General features: G+C 39.8%; 1 protein-coding gene across 1 annotated transcript in view; it reads right to left on the reverse strand.

Moving 5' to 3' along the window:
* LOC145983594 (KICSTOR complex protein SZT2-like) overlaps positions 1 to 18,517 on the reverse strand; it is a 605,385-nt gene that overhangs the window by 414,432 nt on the left and 172,436 nt on the right. The window contains exon 12 of the mRNA XM_083116658.1: positions 11,389 to 11,635. Within this exon, the coding sequence (XP_082972784.1) occupies positions 11,389 to 11,635 (247 nt within the window). The remainder of the gene's footprint in view (positions 1 to 11,388; positions 11,636 to 18,517) is intronic.

The following is an 18,517-nucleotide window of genomic DNA, read 5'->3' on the forward strand; positions in this document are numbered from 1 at the left end:
GACTGCATCTCTCGTTCATAGGCAAGTACCCACGACTCATCACCAGATAGTCTTTGTAAGAAACATTAGGTCATGCAAGATTTTTCCAAATTTGCAACAACAAAAGAAAAATGATGTTTGCACACTGTTCAAACTGAGACATTGTGCTGAATGACCAGCACTTACGTCTGCCTGAAATGAAACAGAAACAACATGCCGAAACATGTCCTTACCTGTTGCAACTGCAAGCAGGCATACTAAGCTTCCCACCACAACAATACATGTGCTATCTTATCTCTGATTCCCGATTGGAGATTAACCTTTTGAGTCCCAAGGCCATTTTCACAAGTAAGCCTCACGGTCCCGAGCCGATTTTGAGCAAAATGCAGAGTTTCAATTAAATGAGTGTAGATCAGAGACTAATTGCCCTAGAGAGATGAGTGATATACCGTTGTACGCGGAATGAACCAGAGATTCAGACTATATGAAATGTATACAAATTTGGCGTATATATGGAGGGGAAAAGGGGGGAAATCCCCTGAAAATACTTTTCTTTTAAAAAAAATGGGGTTTCGCCCCCTCCCGCTCCCTCGAAAAAGTACATGACAGTGTCGACATGCACATGAAAATGATCGCTGACATGTAAGGAACACAAAAATATTTGCATTATCATCATATGACCAATGTAACTTGAGTTGTACATCAAAAAAGGAATGGTCGGCACACCACTGATTCAAGCTTCAAAATGCAGCGGTACGTTGAAATGACTTTAGCTCGGAGACTATTTGCCCTGGAGATATGAACTATATACCGTTGTACGCAGAATGAATCACAGATTCAGACGATATATAATTTATGCACATTCGGCGTATATATGGAGAGGGAAAGGGGGAAATCCCCTGAAAATACTTTTTTTTAAAAAAATGAGGTTTCGCCCCCGAAAAAAAGGATATGAAAAGTTCAAAATGCACATAGAAATTATCGCTGGCATGTAAGAAACAGAAAAATATTTGCATCATTGTCATATGACCAATGTAACTTGAGTTGTACCCCCAAAAGGAATGGTGGGCACGCCACTGATTCAAGCTTCAAAATGCAGCGGTACCTTGAAATGACTATAGCTCAGAAACTAAATGTCCTAGAGATATGAAAGATATACCGTTGTACGCAGAATGAATCACAGATTCAGACGATATATAATTTATGCACATTCGGCGTACATATGGAGGGGGAAAGGTGGGAAATCCCCTCAAAAATACTTTTCTTAAAAAAGGCGTTTCCCCCCAGCCACCCACCCCCCGAAAAAAAATGTCAAAATGCACAAAATGCAAAATTTCTGCAAATTTGGCATATATATGGAGGAGGAAGGGAGAAAACCCCCAAAAATTATTTTAAAAAATTGTTGAAATGTTTGAAATTTATATTTTCCCTTGAAAAGAGATGCAAAAGAGAAGTCCCTTTTCCCGCCTTTTCACTTCCATTTTCATGAAGAAAAAAAAGGTGCAAGAAACATTTCTGTTAAATACATGTGTTAGGAACAATATTAAAAAAATCGAAATTCTAGCCAAAAATAGAAAAGTTATAACGTAAAAACTAGGACCTTGACACAGCGTCTTGATCGAGACGCTTGGGACCGTGAGGGTTACTTTTAGGTATCTCGATCGAGATGCTTGGGATCCAAAAGGTTAATTCATGGAACTTTTTGACTGGCATAAACTAATCAACATTAACAAGTATGTTGTTGTAGTGGTGCACAATTCAGAAATGCGAAATATTTTGAGCAGTCATTGGATCTAGCTTGTTACTGTAACTAGATACAAAATTTGTAGCTGTAACATTACTACATATATTTATTTATTTATTTATTGAAATTTCCAGTACAGCAGAAGCCATTTTAAACCAGAAAGAAACAACAGTAAAACAATGGACTAAGATTAAAAACACAAAAGAAAGGATAACATAAAATAAACAAAAATAAAAAAAAATAAAAATAAAACAAGCCAAAACAGTACCAAGGTAAATAGATCAGTTTCACAAAAGCATTACTTATGTACAATTTTTTCTATGTTGCTGATAAAAAATGAATATGAGGTGAATATATCTATTTGGTTTGAGATTATATTGAACTGATTCGGTAGCCTATGTATGAGTGAGAGCCTGGGAGTTGTAGTGTGGAAACTTTCCTTGCTCTGTGTTTTATGTCTAGGCACTCTGAGTGAGAGTTCGTGGAGTGGGAAGCTGCATCTTAAGTTTCCATTTATGATCTTATATAGCAATTTCATATCTGCAATGTATCTACGAGTTTCTGGAGTATTAATATGCAGATTTACAAGCAGATCTCTCTTAGGCAGGTGTCTCAGGGCAGGCACTCTATATCGAACGATGGAGAGGAAAAAGCTGAGAACACTGTCGATCTTGGAGGTATGAGAATGGGCAGCCATGTTCCAGATTGGTGAACAATATTCTAGAATGGGGGACACAAATGTCTTGAAGTAAATGGAAAGTGCTTTCGGGTTATTGATTTCGGTGAATCTGTAAAGTACGCCTAGCATACGCATTGCCTTTTTTGTGATTGTTGATATGTGATTATCAAAATTTAGTTTTGAATCTATGAGGATACCTAGATCTTGGTGTTGTGCTTCTTTTGCTAGAGGGAGGTCGGTGAGCGTATAATTGCCTTCAAGAATGTTTTGTTTCAATGAAATCGTTATGTAAGAGCATTTAGAAGGGTTTGTGGACAGTTTCCATTGCTTACACCATTCAGAGAATCTGTTAATGTCATTTTGGAGAATTTGCATGTCTGATGGCTGTTTTATTTCTCTCATAATCTTGCAATCATCGGCAAACATTAGAATTGTGCTTGAGATGGGGGAATTAAAGAGGTCTGTGAGATCATCCAGATATAATACAAATAACAAAGGGCCAAGAACGCTTCCTTGCGGCACACCAGATATAACAGGAAGCCAGTTAGAATGAGTTCCAGGAAGTATAACGTGTTGTTGTCTATTTCTTAGATAGTCTTTCACTAATTTTAATGTGTTTCCAGTGATGTTAAATCTGTTAGATAATTTATGCAGTAAATAATGGTGATCCACTGAATCAAAAGCTTTGGACAGATCAAAGTAAACGATTAGTAATTGCGTTTATGGCACAGGATTGCATACAAGACAGATTGGTAAGGCATGAAGAATTTGGAAGAAAGCCGTGTTGTGCTGGGTTAATGTAAGGGGATGTGAATTTCAGAAGTCTTTTTTTCAGAATTTTTTCACAGACAATAGCAAGTGTGGAAAGGAGAGAAATGGGCCTATAACATGTAGTATCGTTAGTATTTCCAGATTTAAAAATAGGAATGATATTTGCTTTCTTCCATTGAGTGGGAAAGCAGCCTTCAGAGAAGCACCTATTGTATAACATTGCAAGAGGAGTAGCTAGTGAGTGAGCTATTTTTTGAAGGAAAATAGTAGGAATATTGTCTGGTCCAGATGCTCGGTGAGAAGAAAAGGATATAAGGAAGTTCAAGACTTCCCCTGGTTCTGTAAAGATGGTAGAAAGAGAGTGAGAGCAGATAGATTTGATAGGCGGGTGATCTAAAACATCATTTGAAACAAAATTATTTTGAAATGTTAGATTGAATAGTTCAGCTCTATCATTACCAACAGCTGAAATGTCATTGTGTGTTACTTCTAAAGGGATGCGCTTGGTTTGTCTCCATGAATTTATTAATGTCCAGAATCTCTTTGTATTAGTATTGTGTTGACATATTCGGTGTATTTCTGTTTCATAAGGTCTTTACTATGCTTTCGAAGTGCTTTGAAAGTGTTGTGTGTGTGGGGATTGGGGAAACGTTTCCACAGTTGCCATGCTCTCTTTTTGTTATGTAACAGATGCAGCAACTCTTTATCAAACCAAGGGGGGAACTTTTTACTTTTCATTGTTTTATGTGGCACATAGTCCTGAATTAGGGCATGAATCACATCCGTAAACAGTTCAACAGCCTCGGTCACGGTCCCTTCAGAAAGCAGGTTCCAATTGAAAAGGTCAATGGCTCGACAGACGGTGTCCCACGGCGTTTTCTTCCACAAGGGAGTCTTATGCCTGGGGGGTGCAGAAGGGGACCTTCGCGCTTTCACTGGAAATTCGAAAATAGCACAAAGCGACTCGTGGTCTGACTGAATGAGATTCAACGAGGGTGTGACGTCACAGTTTTCAAAGGAGGAGAGAATGTAATCAAGGTTTATGTCCTTCCTGGTGTTGTGCATATTGTGCTGAAGAAGACCTAGTCCATGAATAAAATTGTCCATGAACCAGTCTTCGTCTCCAGTGGTTGGTATGCCATTTACAGGATTATTCCACTTTATATGCATATTAAAATCCCCACACAAAATAACTTCGTGGCTGGATAGAGCTGCCAGAGTAGATTTATAGCAACACTCTAAGAGTTCTTTGGGACTCCGCCTATGAGGCCGATAGAAACAACCTACAAGCATTTTTTTATGGTGGTTTGTACTTACTTCTACCCAGAGTAATTCGCAGTCTTGTTGTAAATCCGGTCGTATCTTGCTGGGCCACTTCTTGTTCACACACACCATAACACCACCACCCCCACGCATTTCACGATCTTTGCGATAAACATTGAACTGTTCATATAGCGGAATTTCAGCACACGAGATATCAGAATTGAGCCATGACTCACTAAAGCACACGCAGTCGTATTCGGAGAACTCAGCCATCATTAGTTCACAGCCCAAAAACTTATTTTTTAGGCACTGCACGTTTTGATAGTAAAGGTGAAATGCACTATCACTTGATGTTGTTATCCCTGTAGACGTCCCTGGCCCAGGTTGAAGTTTGACATCTCCATGGAGCAATAGCAGGAGAAAGAGGTGCTGGAGCATGCACTTCCTGGCGGAGGTCCCAGGCAAGGCTTTCCTCGAAGTGCCCTTGCACGTGCTCGCCCCTCGAACAGCACAAAGTGTTGGGAAAGCACTCAGAGTTTTCAAATAACTATCATAGAACTGATCTGCACATATGTTCTCATCGTTAACTGCAATTTCACACAGCGGAAAACACTTTTTCACTACGCAGATTCGTACTAGCACAAGCGCAAAACAGATAAAGAGCGGAGCTACAAATTACGCATGGCCTGCACTCGGCGCCATCTTAAAAAATTGCAGTTGTAGCAACAGCTTAACTACAAAATTTCTTTACTATGAAGTGGAAAACTTGCTACAACTATTTTCTTGATCAATGTCATCTCATACTTGAAATTGTAATTAGCACAAGTAATATGGTAGTCATATTCACCATGTCACTAATGGCAAGATTCAAGAACATTTCTAGACATTTACTGAAAATTAGAGCCAGTTCCAAGTAAAACACAGGTGCAGTGAAGATTTTGTTAAAAAGTAATGTTTAGACCCTATTGGGTACATATGTACCCAAAATGGCCTAGTGGTATATTTTGTTTTTTCATGCCAAAAAATGCAATTGAAATTGTAAAGAAAGTAACACAATGTTACTATTATAAGTAGATAAGTGTAATGAAACACTTACATTTTATTTACATTCTGACACATGAGATTACACATAGAAATAACATCATCTACAAAAAATTTGTCACCAGAAGACCAAGGATTACACATCACAGTTTGGGTAAATGGAAAGGTCCTTTATCCTTAGTGAGTCCCACACGCTACATGAAAATAAGAGTGCACATGCACAATGTCATATTTGCACATGCCTTTCATGCTATTTTCCTATGTAGGCCATATTGAGTCCACCTTACATAGTGCTTGTTTTTCCTTCGTTATAAACAGGACTATAGACTAATGTCTGAAATAAGTGCATTGCTGTAAAATACAAATGATGGACTACCATAATATGAACTAGAGATATAAACACCCAACATTTGGAAGATGTAGCAAGTACAGTCGGCTCTCGATTCTACGACCCTGGATATAATGACCCTTTTGAAGTAATGACCCTTTTCCCGGGAACAGTGAAAAATTTTTGAAAAAGTTGAAAAAATTAAGGAAATCGGCCGAAAAATATGTTTTGTTTACTCATTTTATTCACACTCATTCCCTTCACAAGCACTCTACCGCTCGCAAGTGGGTTTGATTTAAAAATAGACACCACACCAAGCTTGAGTAATATCCAATAGCACTTGACCTCTGCCCTCCCCTCCCCCAAGCATGCCAATGTTACCCCGCAGCCGACAGCCACTACCCAACATGCCAGGCTTATCTTGTGATTTCGCTTGCTCTTGGATACGCGAGAAGAGATCGAATATGCTTGGATGTTATTTTAAATTGACCTTGACTTGTTTCCTTGTCCTAGGAGCTGCTGACAACTCGCGGGGGAAGGGGGGAGAACCCTGAAATGACTGCTGGACCTGCAGTCTTTGTCAATGTGTATGGCAGGTCAAGCTCTTTCATCGATAAATACAACACTTTGAGAAACGAGAGATAATATAGCAGAAATGTTCCAAAATACAGACGCGTGGCACCTGGAAGTCTGGCCCATCTGTCAAGCTCTGACCTAGAGTTCAGCAGGTTCCCACGAGTGAGCAACTCTTGGCCTTGTAGTCGACAACTTCCGGTCAGCGCTTTCGTTTAAAACGTGTTCTTTGTTCCCTGTAACACTTCATAAAAAAGCGAAACTGTTGGAGATAATCAAAGCCACATAGGCCAAATAAAGATCATCAACCCGTTTAATGCATTGTCATCCAGGTTTCTGTAAAAGTTTACTTCAATCTTACGTGCATCATAACTACTGTTTCCCATTTCAAACATTTTCATACCTGTGCCGATGTTCTAATATTTGCCAAAAATGTGCTCCGTTGGCTGAGTGACTTCTCCCTCTTTTCCTCTCAGCAAAAGTGTAGAAGGGGGAGGGGGATGGAGATTGTTTTCTTGCTTGTGTGTGCACACCGCTGATTACAGGCGAAGGTGGAAGTGGACCCCTACTCCTTTCCTTTGACGTCTAAAATGGACAACCAGTTCTGGATACATTCTTGAAAACGAACAAAAACCATAGGACAATTTAAAAAAAAGAGTGCCCCTCCCCATCCCAGCTTATTCTCCGCCACTAGTGTGCTCGGCAATGTGATAATTGCAGAATTCGTCCTATTTCTTTTAATGCTGTTGTCTGCATGGGAAATATTGCCTGTATTATTGTCTGTTGCATGGTAAAACGTAAAGAAAGGGTCATTTCTTTCTTCTTCACACAGCTGATAAAAATTCGGTCTTCGACAATTGCGTTATCTTTGAAATACGGAGGATTTTCTCTTCGACCCCCTGTTGCTCGAACTTCCAGCGGGTCGCCTTGTTTTTACGCTGCAGCTGGCTGTCTAGCGCCTGCAAAGCTGTCGCTTGCCGATAATAGTAACAACTCATCCAGTGTGAAGGCAAAAGTCATTGTTTTGAATCTCACAAAGCTGATTGATTTGAAGATAACGAAATTCGATCTCCAGAAAGAAAAACAAGAGTTAAAATAACTTCATGTTCTGCACCTTCTGATAAACAGAACTATAAATTTTATTTTGCATCCAGAGGCCTGCACAAGACCTGGAGCAGGCCCGTTCGCGAGACATCGCTCCTGAAATGCCATGCAACCTGCGCAACACCCTCGCTTGAGCAGCTTGTCTGACCACCTGCCCAGATCGTTCCTGGCAGGCATTGTAGACCCGCCGGGTACCCGCAGTCTTACGATACCTAGTAGGTCTCAGTTCGTTCTTTCCATCAACTGCAGACCCCTCCCTCTGCATGACGTAGTTGCTTCGAGTAGAAACTGCACCGGGCCCACACCGTTCTGCGGTGTTGCCAACTGCAATACATTTTCACTACTTAAAAAAGGGAACTCAAAGCTTTGTAAGCCACATCACCAATGAAATGAGATTTACGAATGTTGCTACCCCCCCCCCCACACACATTGAAATAGGTTTTCCGTGGCACAGGATCCATAAGTATATGTCGTAAACAACCAATATACGTATATGCACGTTCGACACCGAGGTCGCGAGTCGAACAACACACTGTTCTACTGCGAACACCAGGGCCGTAGCCAGCCAGGGCATTGCCGTTACCCTTGTTTGGGGAGGGGGGTTTCAACTACTTGGATAAACGTGCCAACAACAACAATCACAATAATAGTAATAAAGTAGCATGAAAGGCATTATTATCCTCATAAATCACGCAAAAAGGGCACGCAAAGAGGGGGTAGAAGTCCGTTCTCACGTATTTGTGTTGAAACAGAGGATTAGAAATATTTTTTTCAACACGTCAATTTCACATTAGCTAATAATGGAAAACAAGCACACAAACTGTTTTTGAAAGAAAGAAAGTGCATGATAAATGCATTCCGAATGTACATACATATGTAATGTAAAATTTCCATCTACAATATTTTCATTTCACATGGAGCGACGTATTACATAATCAATTCATCCAACTCATAACAAACCAACATTAATAGCAAATAATATCACGGGCCGCCATAGCATTCTCTGTTTTAAAACTTTTCTCACTTAGATCGTTCGGCGCTCAGGGCCGACTCCCACTACCCCTTTGCTACGGTATTGAACTTGATGAGACTGTATAATATTTTATAACATATTTCTACTTTCGTAAAATTTGAAAGAAAGAAAGTGCATGATAAATGCATTCCGAATGTACATACATATGTAATGTAAAATTTCCATCTACAATATTTTCTTTTCACATGGAGCGATGTATTACATAATCAATTCATCCAACTCGTAACAAACCAACATTAATAGGAAATAATATATCGGGCCGCCATAGCATTCTCTGTTTTCAAACTTTTCTCACTTAGATCGTTCGGCGCTCAGGGCCGACTCCCGCTACCCCTTTGCTACAGCATTGAACTTGATGAGACTGTATAATATTTTATAACATATTTCTACTTTCGTAAAATTTGAAATCAAGGGGTTGCAATTACCCCTCCATTATCCCCCCCCCCCCTGCAGGTGCCGTTGGCCGTCTGGAATGAAAATGCAAGAAAAATATGAAAATTAATTCCATCTTGAGTACCCTTTAGCCCTGTTACTCTTAAATTCTGCTAGCCTGTTTTTTTTTTGTACTTTAATGTTTGACCCCCACCCTGACCCCTCCGCTAGACTTAATTTCCGTCCAAGGTTGTGAGCAATGCACCCTGCCCCCTCTGGTTGCACCACTGCGTGCCTGGTTAAGGCACCATGCAATGAAAAACAATTAGTTTTCAGTGAGGAGTTTTTTGTTTGCTCGATCATTCATTTAGATAAATGAAGCTGTAATACTGCGTGCATTTCCTGGCAATAAGATAAAAACTGCTTACGCTGAACTGAAATTGCTAAGTATATAAATTCTCCTTGGAGGAGAGAGCTCCTCCTAGGACTTCGTAGGATTTAGGAGCTACGTAAGTACGCAACACTGGCTGTAGCTGTCCACGTGGTGATGAAACACCTGGAGGGACACGCTGCCGGAGGGCTGTTTCCTTCCAGCAGGTTTTGCAGGTGCCCGGGTCTTGTTGAATGCCCAGTTACCTTGTAAGCGCAGAGTGCCTTGAAGACCAAGAACCCGGGTAAAGACGCAAGTCGACTCGTTGCCGTGGGCAGGCGAGCAGGTATACCTGTCCTCGCAGGCAAGCGGGCAGTGGGTAGGTAAAAGGCAGACTATGCAGCCCTCTATTTGCATCTGACACAAGAATAAACCTGAACACTCAGAGCAGTGTTAAAATGCACACAATATAATCGCCACTTTTCTTCAGAACCATTCATGTGGGGGGGGGGGGGGGTAGTGCTCAATGTGTAAGCTGAGACCGATTCAAAAAAAGTGCTCAATGTATAAGCTGAGACAGATTAACAAAATATAATAATAATTCAAGAGGAAAACTTTTGGAGGAGCGGGTGTTTGACATCGAGAATACTACTAAACCCAACCTCAAATCGTCGATTAACGTGAGAGTAAATAACGATCTCCCATTTTGATATCTGAAAATGCACAGGTTTCATAAAGCTTGTTTCGAGTTCATTTTATGCTTTTGAGCTAATCGGGACTAAATATACAGTTTCACTTTAGTGAAATCCAATTCCAAATCCAAATGATTATCGAGTGTGACGCTGTTCAATGTGTCCTAGAATACGCATTGGGTGCAAACAGATCGCAAGTTGCGTGATTCCGTTTTCAGGCTGGATTACAATGCAAGCCGAGGAAGAGTTTGAACTGCTCACTGGAATGGGGGAGGGGGTGAATTAGAAGTTGGTTGATGCAAAGAAAACATGACTTTTTACGATGTATTTTACACAGCCAAACCAGAACGAAATTTACAGCCGCACTTTTTTTCTTTGTCTGGTGCCTAGGAATGTTGTGTTGTATCTCCCGAGAGATCTTATCTTACCAGTTAATCTTGTAACAGACAATGCTCTAGTAGACCTGTATTAAATCCAACATTCATTCTGCCGGATTATCATTTCTAGTCTGTGTATCTCCCGACTTTTGCTGGCACCAATGTGACAGGTGTCAAGATTATTCGAGTTGTGCTTGCAATAAGCAAGAGATTGTTTTCCTTTCCATAGGTCTTTCAAACAAGTTTCCCATGAACTAGAATTGTAAGACATTCATGGAAGAGCAACAACTGTGTACAATTAAAAGAAAATAACATTATTTTGAATCCTTTCTTGTGAAAACGTTTTCATGTTCTATTTTACTTCTCACAATGCACGGCCTGTGCATAACAGGTTGTATAACTACCAGGATAAATGGTTACAGTCTCCTAGGAATCTTTGTGTCCATTTGAGCTCTGTTTAAGCTGAAAATTGGTGCAAATTTCAATAATGACCCCTTCGAAATAACAACCCTTTTCACGGGAACTGTGAAAGGTCGTTGTATCGAGAGTTGACTGTAATACTTACCTATGCAATATTAGATCCCATAGATTCAGATAGATATATATATTTTTTTTGGTCCTCTTTTGTTACTACACTAGAGATGCAGTCAACAGGTTCAATCATGTCATTCAGACCGTCTGAATGACATACTAATGTCATCTGTTGAATTCACCATGTAACTACTTGGAAATGACAAATATGCCACATTGGGTTCAGGAACCGTACATGAACTGCAGGAAAACCTTTTTGATGATTTTAGATAATGCAATTTGAAGTTGTTTACACTGACCAGCAGAAAGAATAGGATATTCCAGTAAAGATAGAATGAAATATGGTTTACTTTAAGCTCAGAGTTATCCTGAAGTCCCTTCTGTAAACTAATCCAATTAATTAAAACTGCCAGTTCTGTAATTTGGGTATTACAGAGCAATAATTTACATTTATCTGCACAGGTGCACACTTTCTGCAATGCAACCATATCAATCTATAATTCAATATGATAGTAATTTAAATTAACATACCTTGATGTTAGCACTGGAGTACTGGAATTGGATGGCAAATAAAAAAGAGGCATTCCATTTTTAATGCTCTCTGGAATTGTGTATGCTGCAGCATTGCTGGCAAAAGAGTACAAATGCACTAATAATTGATCAGTGTGTGTTTGATTCTTCAATGTACTCCAAAATCTAGAAACAACTGCTTGACGATAAGATGATTTAAATGTCTTCTTCAATAGACATGTGATGTCATGCAGAAATTCATATGGTGCTGGAAGACAAACACAAAAAAACTTGAAGTTCAATACAGTTGCATTTCCACAAGTAAAAAAAAGATAAGCATGATGTAACAAATATTATTTCACAGAAATTAGTAATATAAACAAAAAAACCTGCAACAATGTTTTACACCAGATCTTACAAAAACAAGTTTCCTTGCAAATTTTATCATTCCTTTATTATTTTCACATTACTGGTCTCTTCTTTCACCTGTATATGTATAAAATCAAGTATGTAGAAGACACTCCTAACAAATGCACATTCAATGACACAAGACAATAATCCCATACATGTATGAGCATGGATGAAATGTATAATTTAACCAACAAAAGTTGGGATAAGGTAGATCATTCAGTATTCTATTACTTAATGACTTAAGCCAATACAAGTATTGTGGTGTATGAAGTTATCGACAAACTGTCGATAATTTTTCAGTCCAACAATTCCATAATTTACTGCAAAATGAAGCCTTCTTCAATTTCCTGGGTGAATAAAAAACATAATAAAATATATATATAATATTAACTTACATTTTGCGAGTATCAAGGTAACTCCTGCAACGTTTCGGGAAGCAACTGCTCCCTTCCTCAGGCTGCTCACGTTTAGGTTATGTGTAAATCATAACCACGTCAAACTCTCCATAGGTTCAGGACATAGGATTGGTAAAAGATGTATGGTTAAGAAACAATAAAAATCTAAAACCCATTGCAGCACAAGCGGACCATAGCTATACACAGTTTTAAAGTTTTAACATTCCAAGGAGCAGTTTCTAATTGGGAAAACGGCATGGTAGTTTGACGTGCACCTGTAATGGGTTTTAGATTTTTATTGTTTTTTTAACCATACACCTTTTACCAATCCTATATCCTGAACCTATGGAGAGTTCGACGTGGTTATGATTTACACATAACCTAAAAGTGAGCAGCCTGAGGAAGGGAGCAGTTGCTTCCCGAAACGTTGCAAGAGTTACCTCGATACTCGCAAAACGTAAGTTTTATTAAACTTGTGAGTAATTCGCACAACCTTCATCAAGGAAACCTAATAAAGATAAAAGTACAGTCTGTTTCAAAAGTCACACAACACAAACGTTGATGGATTGTAACATCAAAACCATAATATATATTTAAATCCACTTTTCTACATTATCCACTGATAAATTTCTCAATGCTTAACATTATCTCTTAACTCTACATAGGAAATTCTATAAATTAATTGATGGTGGAAGTCAGCGGCAATGTTTTTCCAGAATGCCACTTGAGGGTGAGAAACATACAAAGACTGTCGCAGAGAAGGTGAGACTAATTCTTGTATACGAAAACAGCGACCTCCATTGGCTAGCAAATGTACTAGGGTGAAAATTTCTTTCATTAGCTGCCGATTGAGACCAAAATGAGCACAACAGGTCAAAAAGTCGTGACTGCATAGCAGTTAAAAGACAAGCATGTACATGGACCCCTCCAAGAATCATTAAAATGAAACAAAAAAATTACAAACCACAAAATTTTTATTCAGAATCAGCCATATCGAGTAGACGTACTCTATGTGATCAGAAGTATCCGGACACCCACCTGAAAATAAAGTACAAGTTTGGGTAACTCTCCGTCGGGAACACTGGCAGTCAATACAGTGTTGGCCCACCCTTAGCCTTGATGACAGCGTTCACTCTCACAGGCATACTTTCAATCAGGTGCCGGAAGGTTTCCTGAGGAATGGCAGCTCATTCTTCGGAGAACGCCAAAATAAGAAGAAGTATTGATGTGGATCGGTGTGGTCTAGCACGAAGTCGTCTTTCCAAAACATCCCAGAAATGTTCTATGGGTTTCAAATCAGGACTCTGCGCAGGCCAGTCCATTAGTGGGACGTTGTTGTCGTCAAACCACTCCCCCACAAGCCCTGCAGTATGGACGGGTGCTCGGTCGTGTTGAAAAACACAACGGTCATCCCCGAACTGGTCTTCGACGGTAGGCAGCATTAAAGCTGTTAAAATGTCAATGTAAGCTTGTGCCGTGACATTGCCATGTAAAGCAACAAGGGGGCCAAGCCCCCTCCAGGAAAAACATGACCACACTGTAACCCTGCCACCTCCGAATTCACTGTCTGCACTATACAGGCTGGTAGATGTCGTTCACCAGGCATTCGCCACATCCACACCCTATCATCGGATCGCCACATTGTGTACTGTGATTCATCACTCCACACAACGGTTTTCCACTGTTCTATGGTCCAGTTTGGACGCTCCTTGCACCAGACGAGGCGGCATTTGGTATTTGTCTTTGTGATGTTTGACTTATGGGCAGCTGCTCGGCCATGGAAACCAAGTTGCCGCACCTTGCGCCAAACAGTAATGGTGCTTGGAGTAGATCCTGATGCAGTTCGGAATTCCTGTGTGTGATGGTGGCGATGGATGATTGACGATAATGCTGTATGACCCTCTTCAACACTCGATGGTCTCTGGAGGTCAACATGGGAGGTTGGCCTGCACGCTTTTGGGTTGTGCACATCCCTTCACTATAACATTGGAAACAGTGGACACAGGGATGTTTAGGAGGGTGGAAATCTCACACACAGACTTCCTACACAAGTGGCACCCAACCAACTGACCACGTTGAAAGTCTTCGAGTTCCTCAGACCGTCCCATACTGCTGTCTCACACTGTCTGCAGACTACTGAGTTCACTGACTATGTGTTCCACGTGGTAGATGGCAGTACTGTGTCGCCCTCTATGATAAACACACATTTCACAGTGTGTCCGGATACCTTTGATCACATACAGTATATCTTTTTCAAAATAGGCACCATTGACAGCTAAGCACGCGTCCATACACTCCTGCCACTTTGTGAATGTCTTTGAAAATTTGTCGTCAGGTAGCGAACTGAAGAAAACTTGCGCTGCGGTGATCACTTCTTTGTTCGTCATGAAATGGCGACCACGTAAAGCAGCCTTTAAAAGTGGAAATAGCCAAAAGTCTCAGGGTGCAAGGTCCGGGATGTGTGCTGGATGCTGGAAAATTTCTATTTTTCTCTGTCGCATAATCCTGAAAAGCCCGCGTGGTATGCGGGCGTGCATTATTGTGGTGCAATCTGAAGGAGTTCTTCAAATGCGGCCTCTTTTTTGCTACGTGCTGGCGCAGTGTCTCGATGACTCCTTAGTAATACTGTGGCTCTACTCAGTCTGTCTTTATCGGCATATGCCTGTTGAAACATTGCATATGTTTGCGCAGCACTTTTCCCTAAACGCCACCAAAATTTTATGGCATGTCGCTGTTCATCTTGAATACTCATCACGAAAAGCAATGTTATACACAAAAACCTGGAGGGGTAAACAAAACACGTTCCACGTAAATCAACACAGCTGCTCACTAACGTGGTTTTGCAACATGTGACAACTTGCTACGGAAACAGAATGAGTCATCCTACATGACGCGACTAGTGCCGAAACCATATATGTCTCACCTTCTCTGCGACAGCCTTTGTATGTAAGAAATTATCAAAGGATCAAAATTAGACATCTGAAGGCTGATGCAATGTTAATCTGACATTTGCGACCAACGTGAGCCATGTACAGCAGTTGATGGGTATGTGACTGACAATTATGTGGAAGTGAAAAAGATCCATTTTAGAGAAATAATTCCTTAGCTGATCACATCACCCCCACCTTCAGCCCTGATCAAGAAAGTGTGGAGCCCTAACTCCACACCCCCTATATGCTCCAAATTTTCTTTGCACAATTCATACATGTTATATTTTGTCATAAGAACCACGGTCGATATCCTGTTGGGGGGGATAATTGAAACATGTGAGGTGATCCTTTTCCAACTACTCCATTCTCAGATTCTTCATATCCGAAATAACTCTTGATTCCACACACTGAAAATGTAGCACTTTCTATATCTTAGCATGCAAATATCTAGCAGCAAAGTAATGTATAGAAAGCGAAAAATTAACAGTTTGTTAAGGCATTCTGGAAATTTGGATGTTTTTTCTTTTTAACTGACATTCATAATATTCATTATCAATCCCAAGGTTGACTAAAGAACAGCTTAGCAGTTCTACTACTTTCAATTCTTTGTTAGCATAGTCACCATAACTCTCTCTCTTAGCCTTCCCGATAGCGCAGTGGTAAATTCGTCGCCTTGTAATCAAGGAGTCCCGGGTTAGATACCCAGTGGAGTCACATAGTGGTTTGGATCCCACTTTAAACTGTAGGTGAAGTCCCGATTAGTCTTACTGTGTATAAAGTGGACTTAAACACTAAATGAAAATCAAAATCACCGTAATTCTCTACAATGCCAGAGGATCAAGGTTTGAAACCTGATGAGGCTTAGATGTAGCATTGCATTCGTATCATTACCCATCATATTCATCATCACGATTATCACAAGAGGTAAAAAATGCAATGATAAATAACCCAAACAGAAGCTTGGAATCAATCTGAATATTGGTTACGTTGGATATGTGATAGAATTCTCTTAAAAATTGCTTCCTGTGATGTAATAGGATTTTTTGGTTAGAGGTCATTTATATCTGATAAATACGTCTTCTGCGATGTATATCTATAATTACTATAATATATATCGTTGTTGCGAACAATAAGTAGTTTCAGTGTACCTTCAGTAAAAAAAAGTACCTGGAATTTGGCTGGTAAAAGTCCCACATTGGAGGTATCGAGAATTCATTTTGTCCATAGGAATGCAGTACTGTACTGAATGACCACACAGAGAGATAAAGTAATATATCCATCAGCTTGTGCACAGCAGCTGTTTACGTTAGTTGTGTTGACGAGTGTCCAGCGATTTGCAGAATGGAGACAAATATCGAGCAAAGAATTTGTTTGAAATTTTGTGTTGCCAATGGACTGTCATGTGCTGAATCATTGAAAATGATACAAAAGTCCTTTGGTGATTCGTGTCTGTCAAAAACACAAGCGTATGCATGGTACAAGGCTTTCAAAGAAGGCAGAGAAGTTGTTGCTGATTTGCCCCATTCTGGTCGACCTTCCACGTCGACGACTGATGAAAACGTCAGAAAAATCAGGACAATGGTGCTTGAAAACTGGCGTGTGAGTGTGAGAGAGGTGGCTCGTGAGCTTGGCATATCACACATGTCCGTTCACAAAATTTTGACTGATGTGTTAGGCATGAAACACGTCATGGCACGACTTGTTCTGAAGGAGCTGAATTTCCTGTAAAGAGCACATCGCAGGGATGTTGCTGAAGACAAGATTTCGCAAGCCTCTAGTGACTCAACCTTCATGAAACGCATCATAACTGGTGATGAGACATGGGTGTATAAGTATGATATGCAAACAGGTCAACAATCTTTAGAATGGCGCTTCAAAAATGAACCAAAACCCAAAAAACCACGCCAAAGTTGCTCAAAAATTAAGGTCACGTTCATTATTTTCTTTGATTATCGTGGCGTTGTGCACTCAGAATTCCTTCCAGCAGGACAAACTGTGAATAAAGAATTTTTTGCAACCATTATGAGGTGTCTGCATGAGAATGTTCGCCGGAAAAGACCAGAGTTATGGAGAAACAAATCTTGGATTTTGCCCCACGATAATGCATCATTGCACATGTCGACTCTTGTTCACGAGTTTTTGGCTAAAAACTCAACACATGATATCGCCCAAGCCCCATATTCTCCAGATATGGCTTTGTGTGATTTTTTTCTCTTTCCACGACTCAAGTTACCACTTCGGGGAAGGAGTTTTGAATCAACTGAATTCATTCAAGGAAATTTGCAGAAGGAACTCAGGGCGATTTCGTCTTCTGCGTTTGAAAAGTGTTTTGAAGACTGGGTTAAGCGTTGGCATATGTGTGTTGCATCTGATGGGGTTTATTTTAAAGGCGACAAAATAAATGTTGATGATTAACCATGTATTTTGTGTTTTCTTCACAAATTCCGGATACTTTTTGTATGTAGTAGTAGGTCAAAAAAGAGATTTACATATTATTGATATCTTTTAAATGTCACAAAATCCAATTCCAATGGAATACGATACTACTCCTTACGTTCCTGTAAATGTTCACCATGAGAGTGGTGAAAAAAAACTTAAAGAAAATTTCCGTGTTCCCTAGAGCAGAGTGTGTGCTTGTAGTAAGCATCAATCCCTTCATTTAGTGACCTTCACTGGCAGAGTGACTCACAGCAGACCTGCGCTCATTCCAGTGTGCATATCAAACAGGTATTTTTTTTCCATTTCTTCATGATATTGTTCCAATCAAGATAACATTCTAATATTTTCATAAAATATGTAGTAAACAAGTTGTATACATAATGGTTCTTAGTCCAGAGTGATGTTGCTGGCGGGAGATGGGGGTGTTGTAAACATTTCTGAACCCAAAAAGTCGAGCACAAAGAAAACGTCATGTAAGCATTGGAGGTAATAACAAGGAGATAGGAGTTGAAGGAAATGCTTGAATAAATTATATTAGAAATTGAGTAAAAACAGTTTCTTCACTCTTCAGTGAAAAGTAGGATATATTGTCTCAAAATGTTGGACATGAACACACATTTGCAGTAAATATAATAGGTCACTAGGACATAGCATATAATGAGAATATGACACACCTTTAGCTCAAAAATTAATTTTCAAGTGGACTGTTGAGTTCAAAATTCCCCAACTGCTAATTAATAGCACTGCCATATGTGATTTTAACTTGTGTATGCCAGACGGAACATTTTTAAATGAGACTGGGTCAGTATGGAAAAACAATCCATGCATTCGGAACGGAAAATGTTCACAATTTCATAAACAAAGTAGGGAAGTTGTTGGTTATTGAAATGTAAAAGACTTCTATACACTGAAAAACCAGAATTGTGTGCATTATTTCTCAAACAAGGACTGTTTGTGTAATTTCTGGAATGAAAC

The sequence above is a fragment of the Lepisma saccharinum genome, chromosome 2 (genome assembly GCF_977018435.1).
Source record: "Lepisma saccharinum chromosome 2, izLepSacc3.1, whole genome shotgun sequence".
NCBI classification, from domain to species: domain Eukaryota; kingdom Metazoa; phylum Arthropoda; class Insecta; order Zygentoma; family Lepismatidae; genus Lepisma; species Lepisma saccharinum.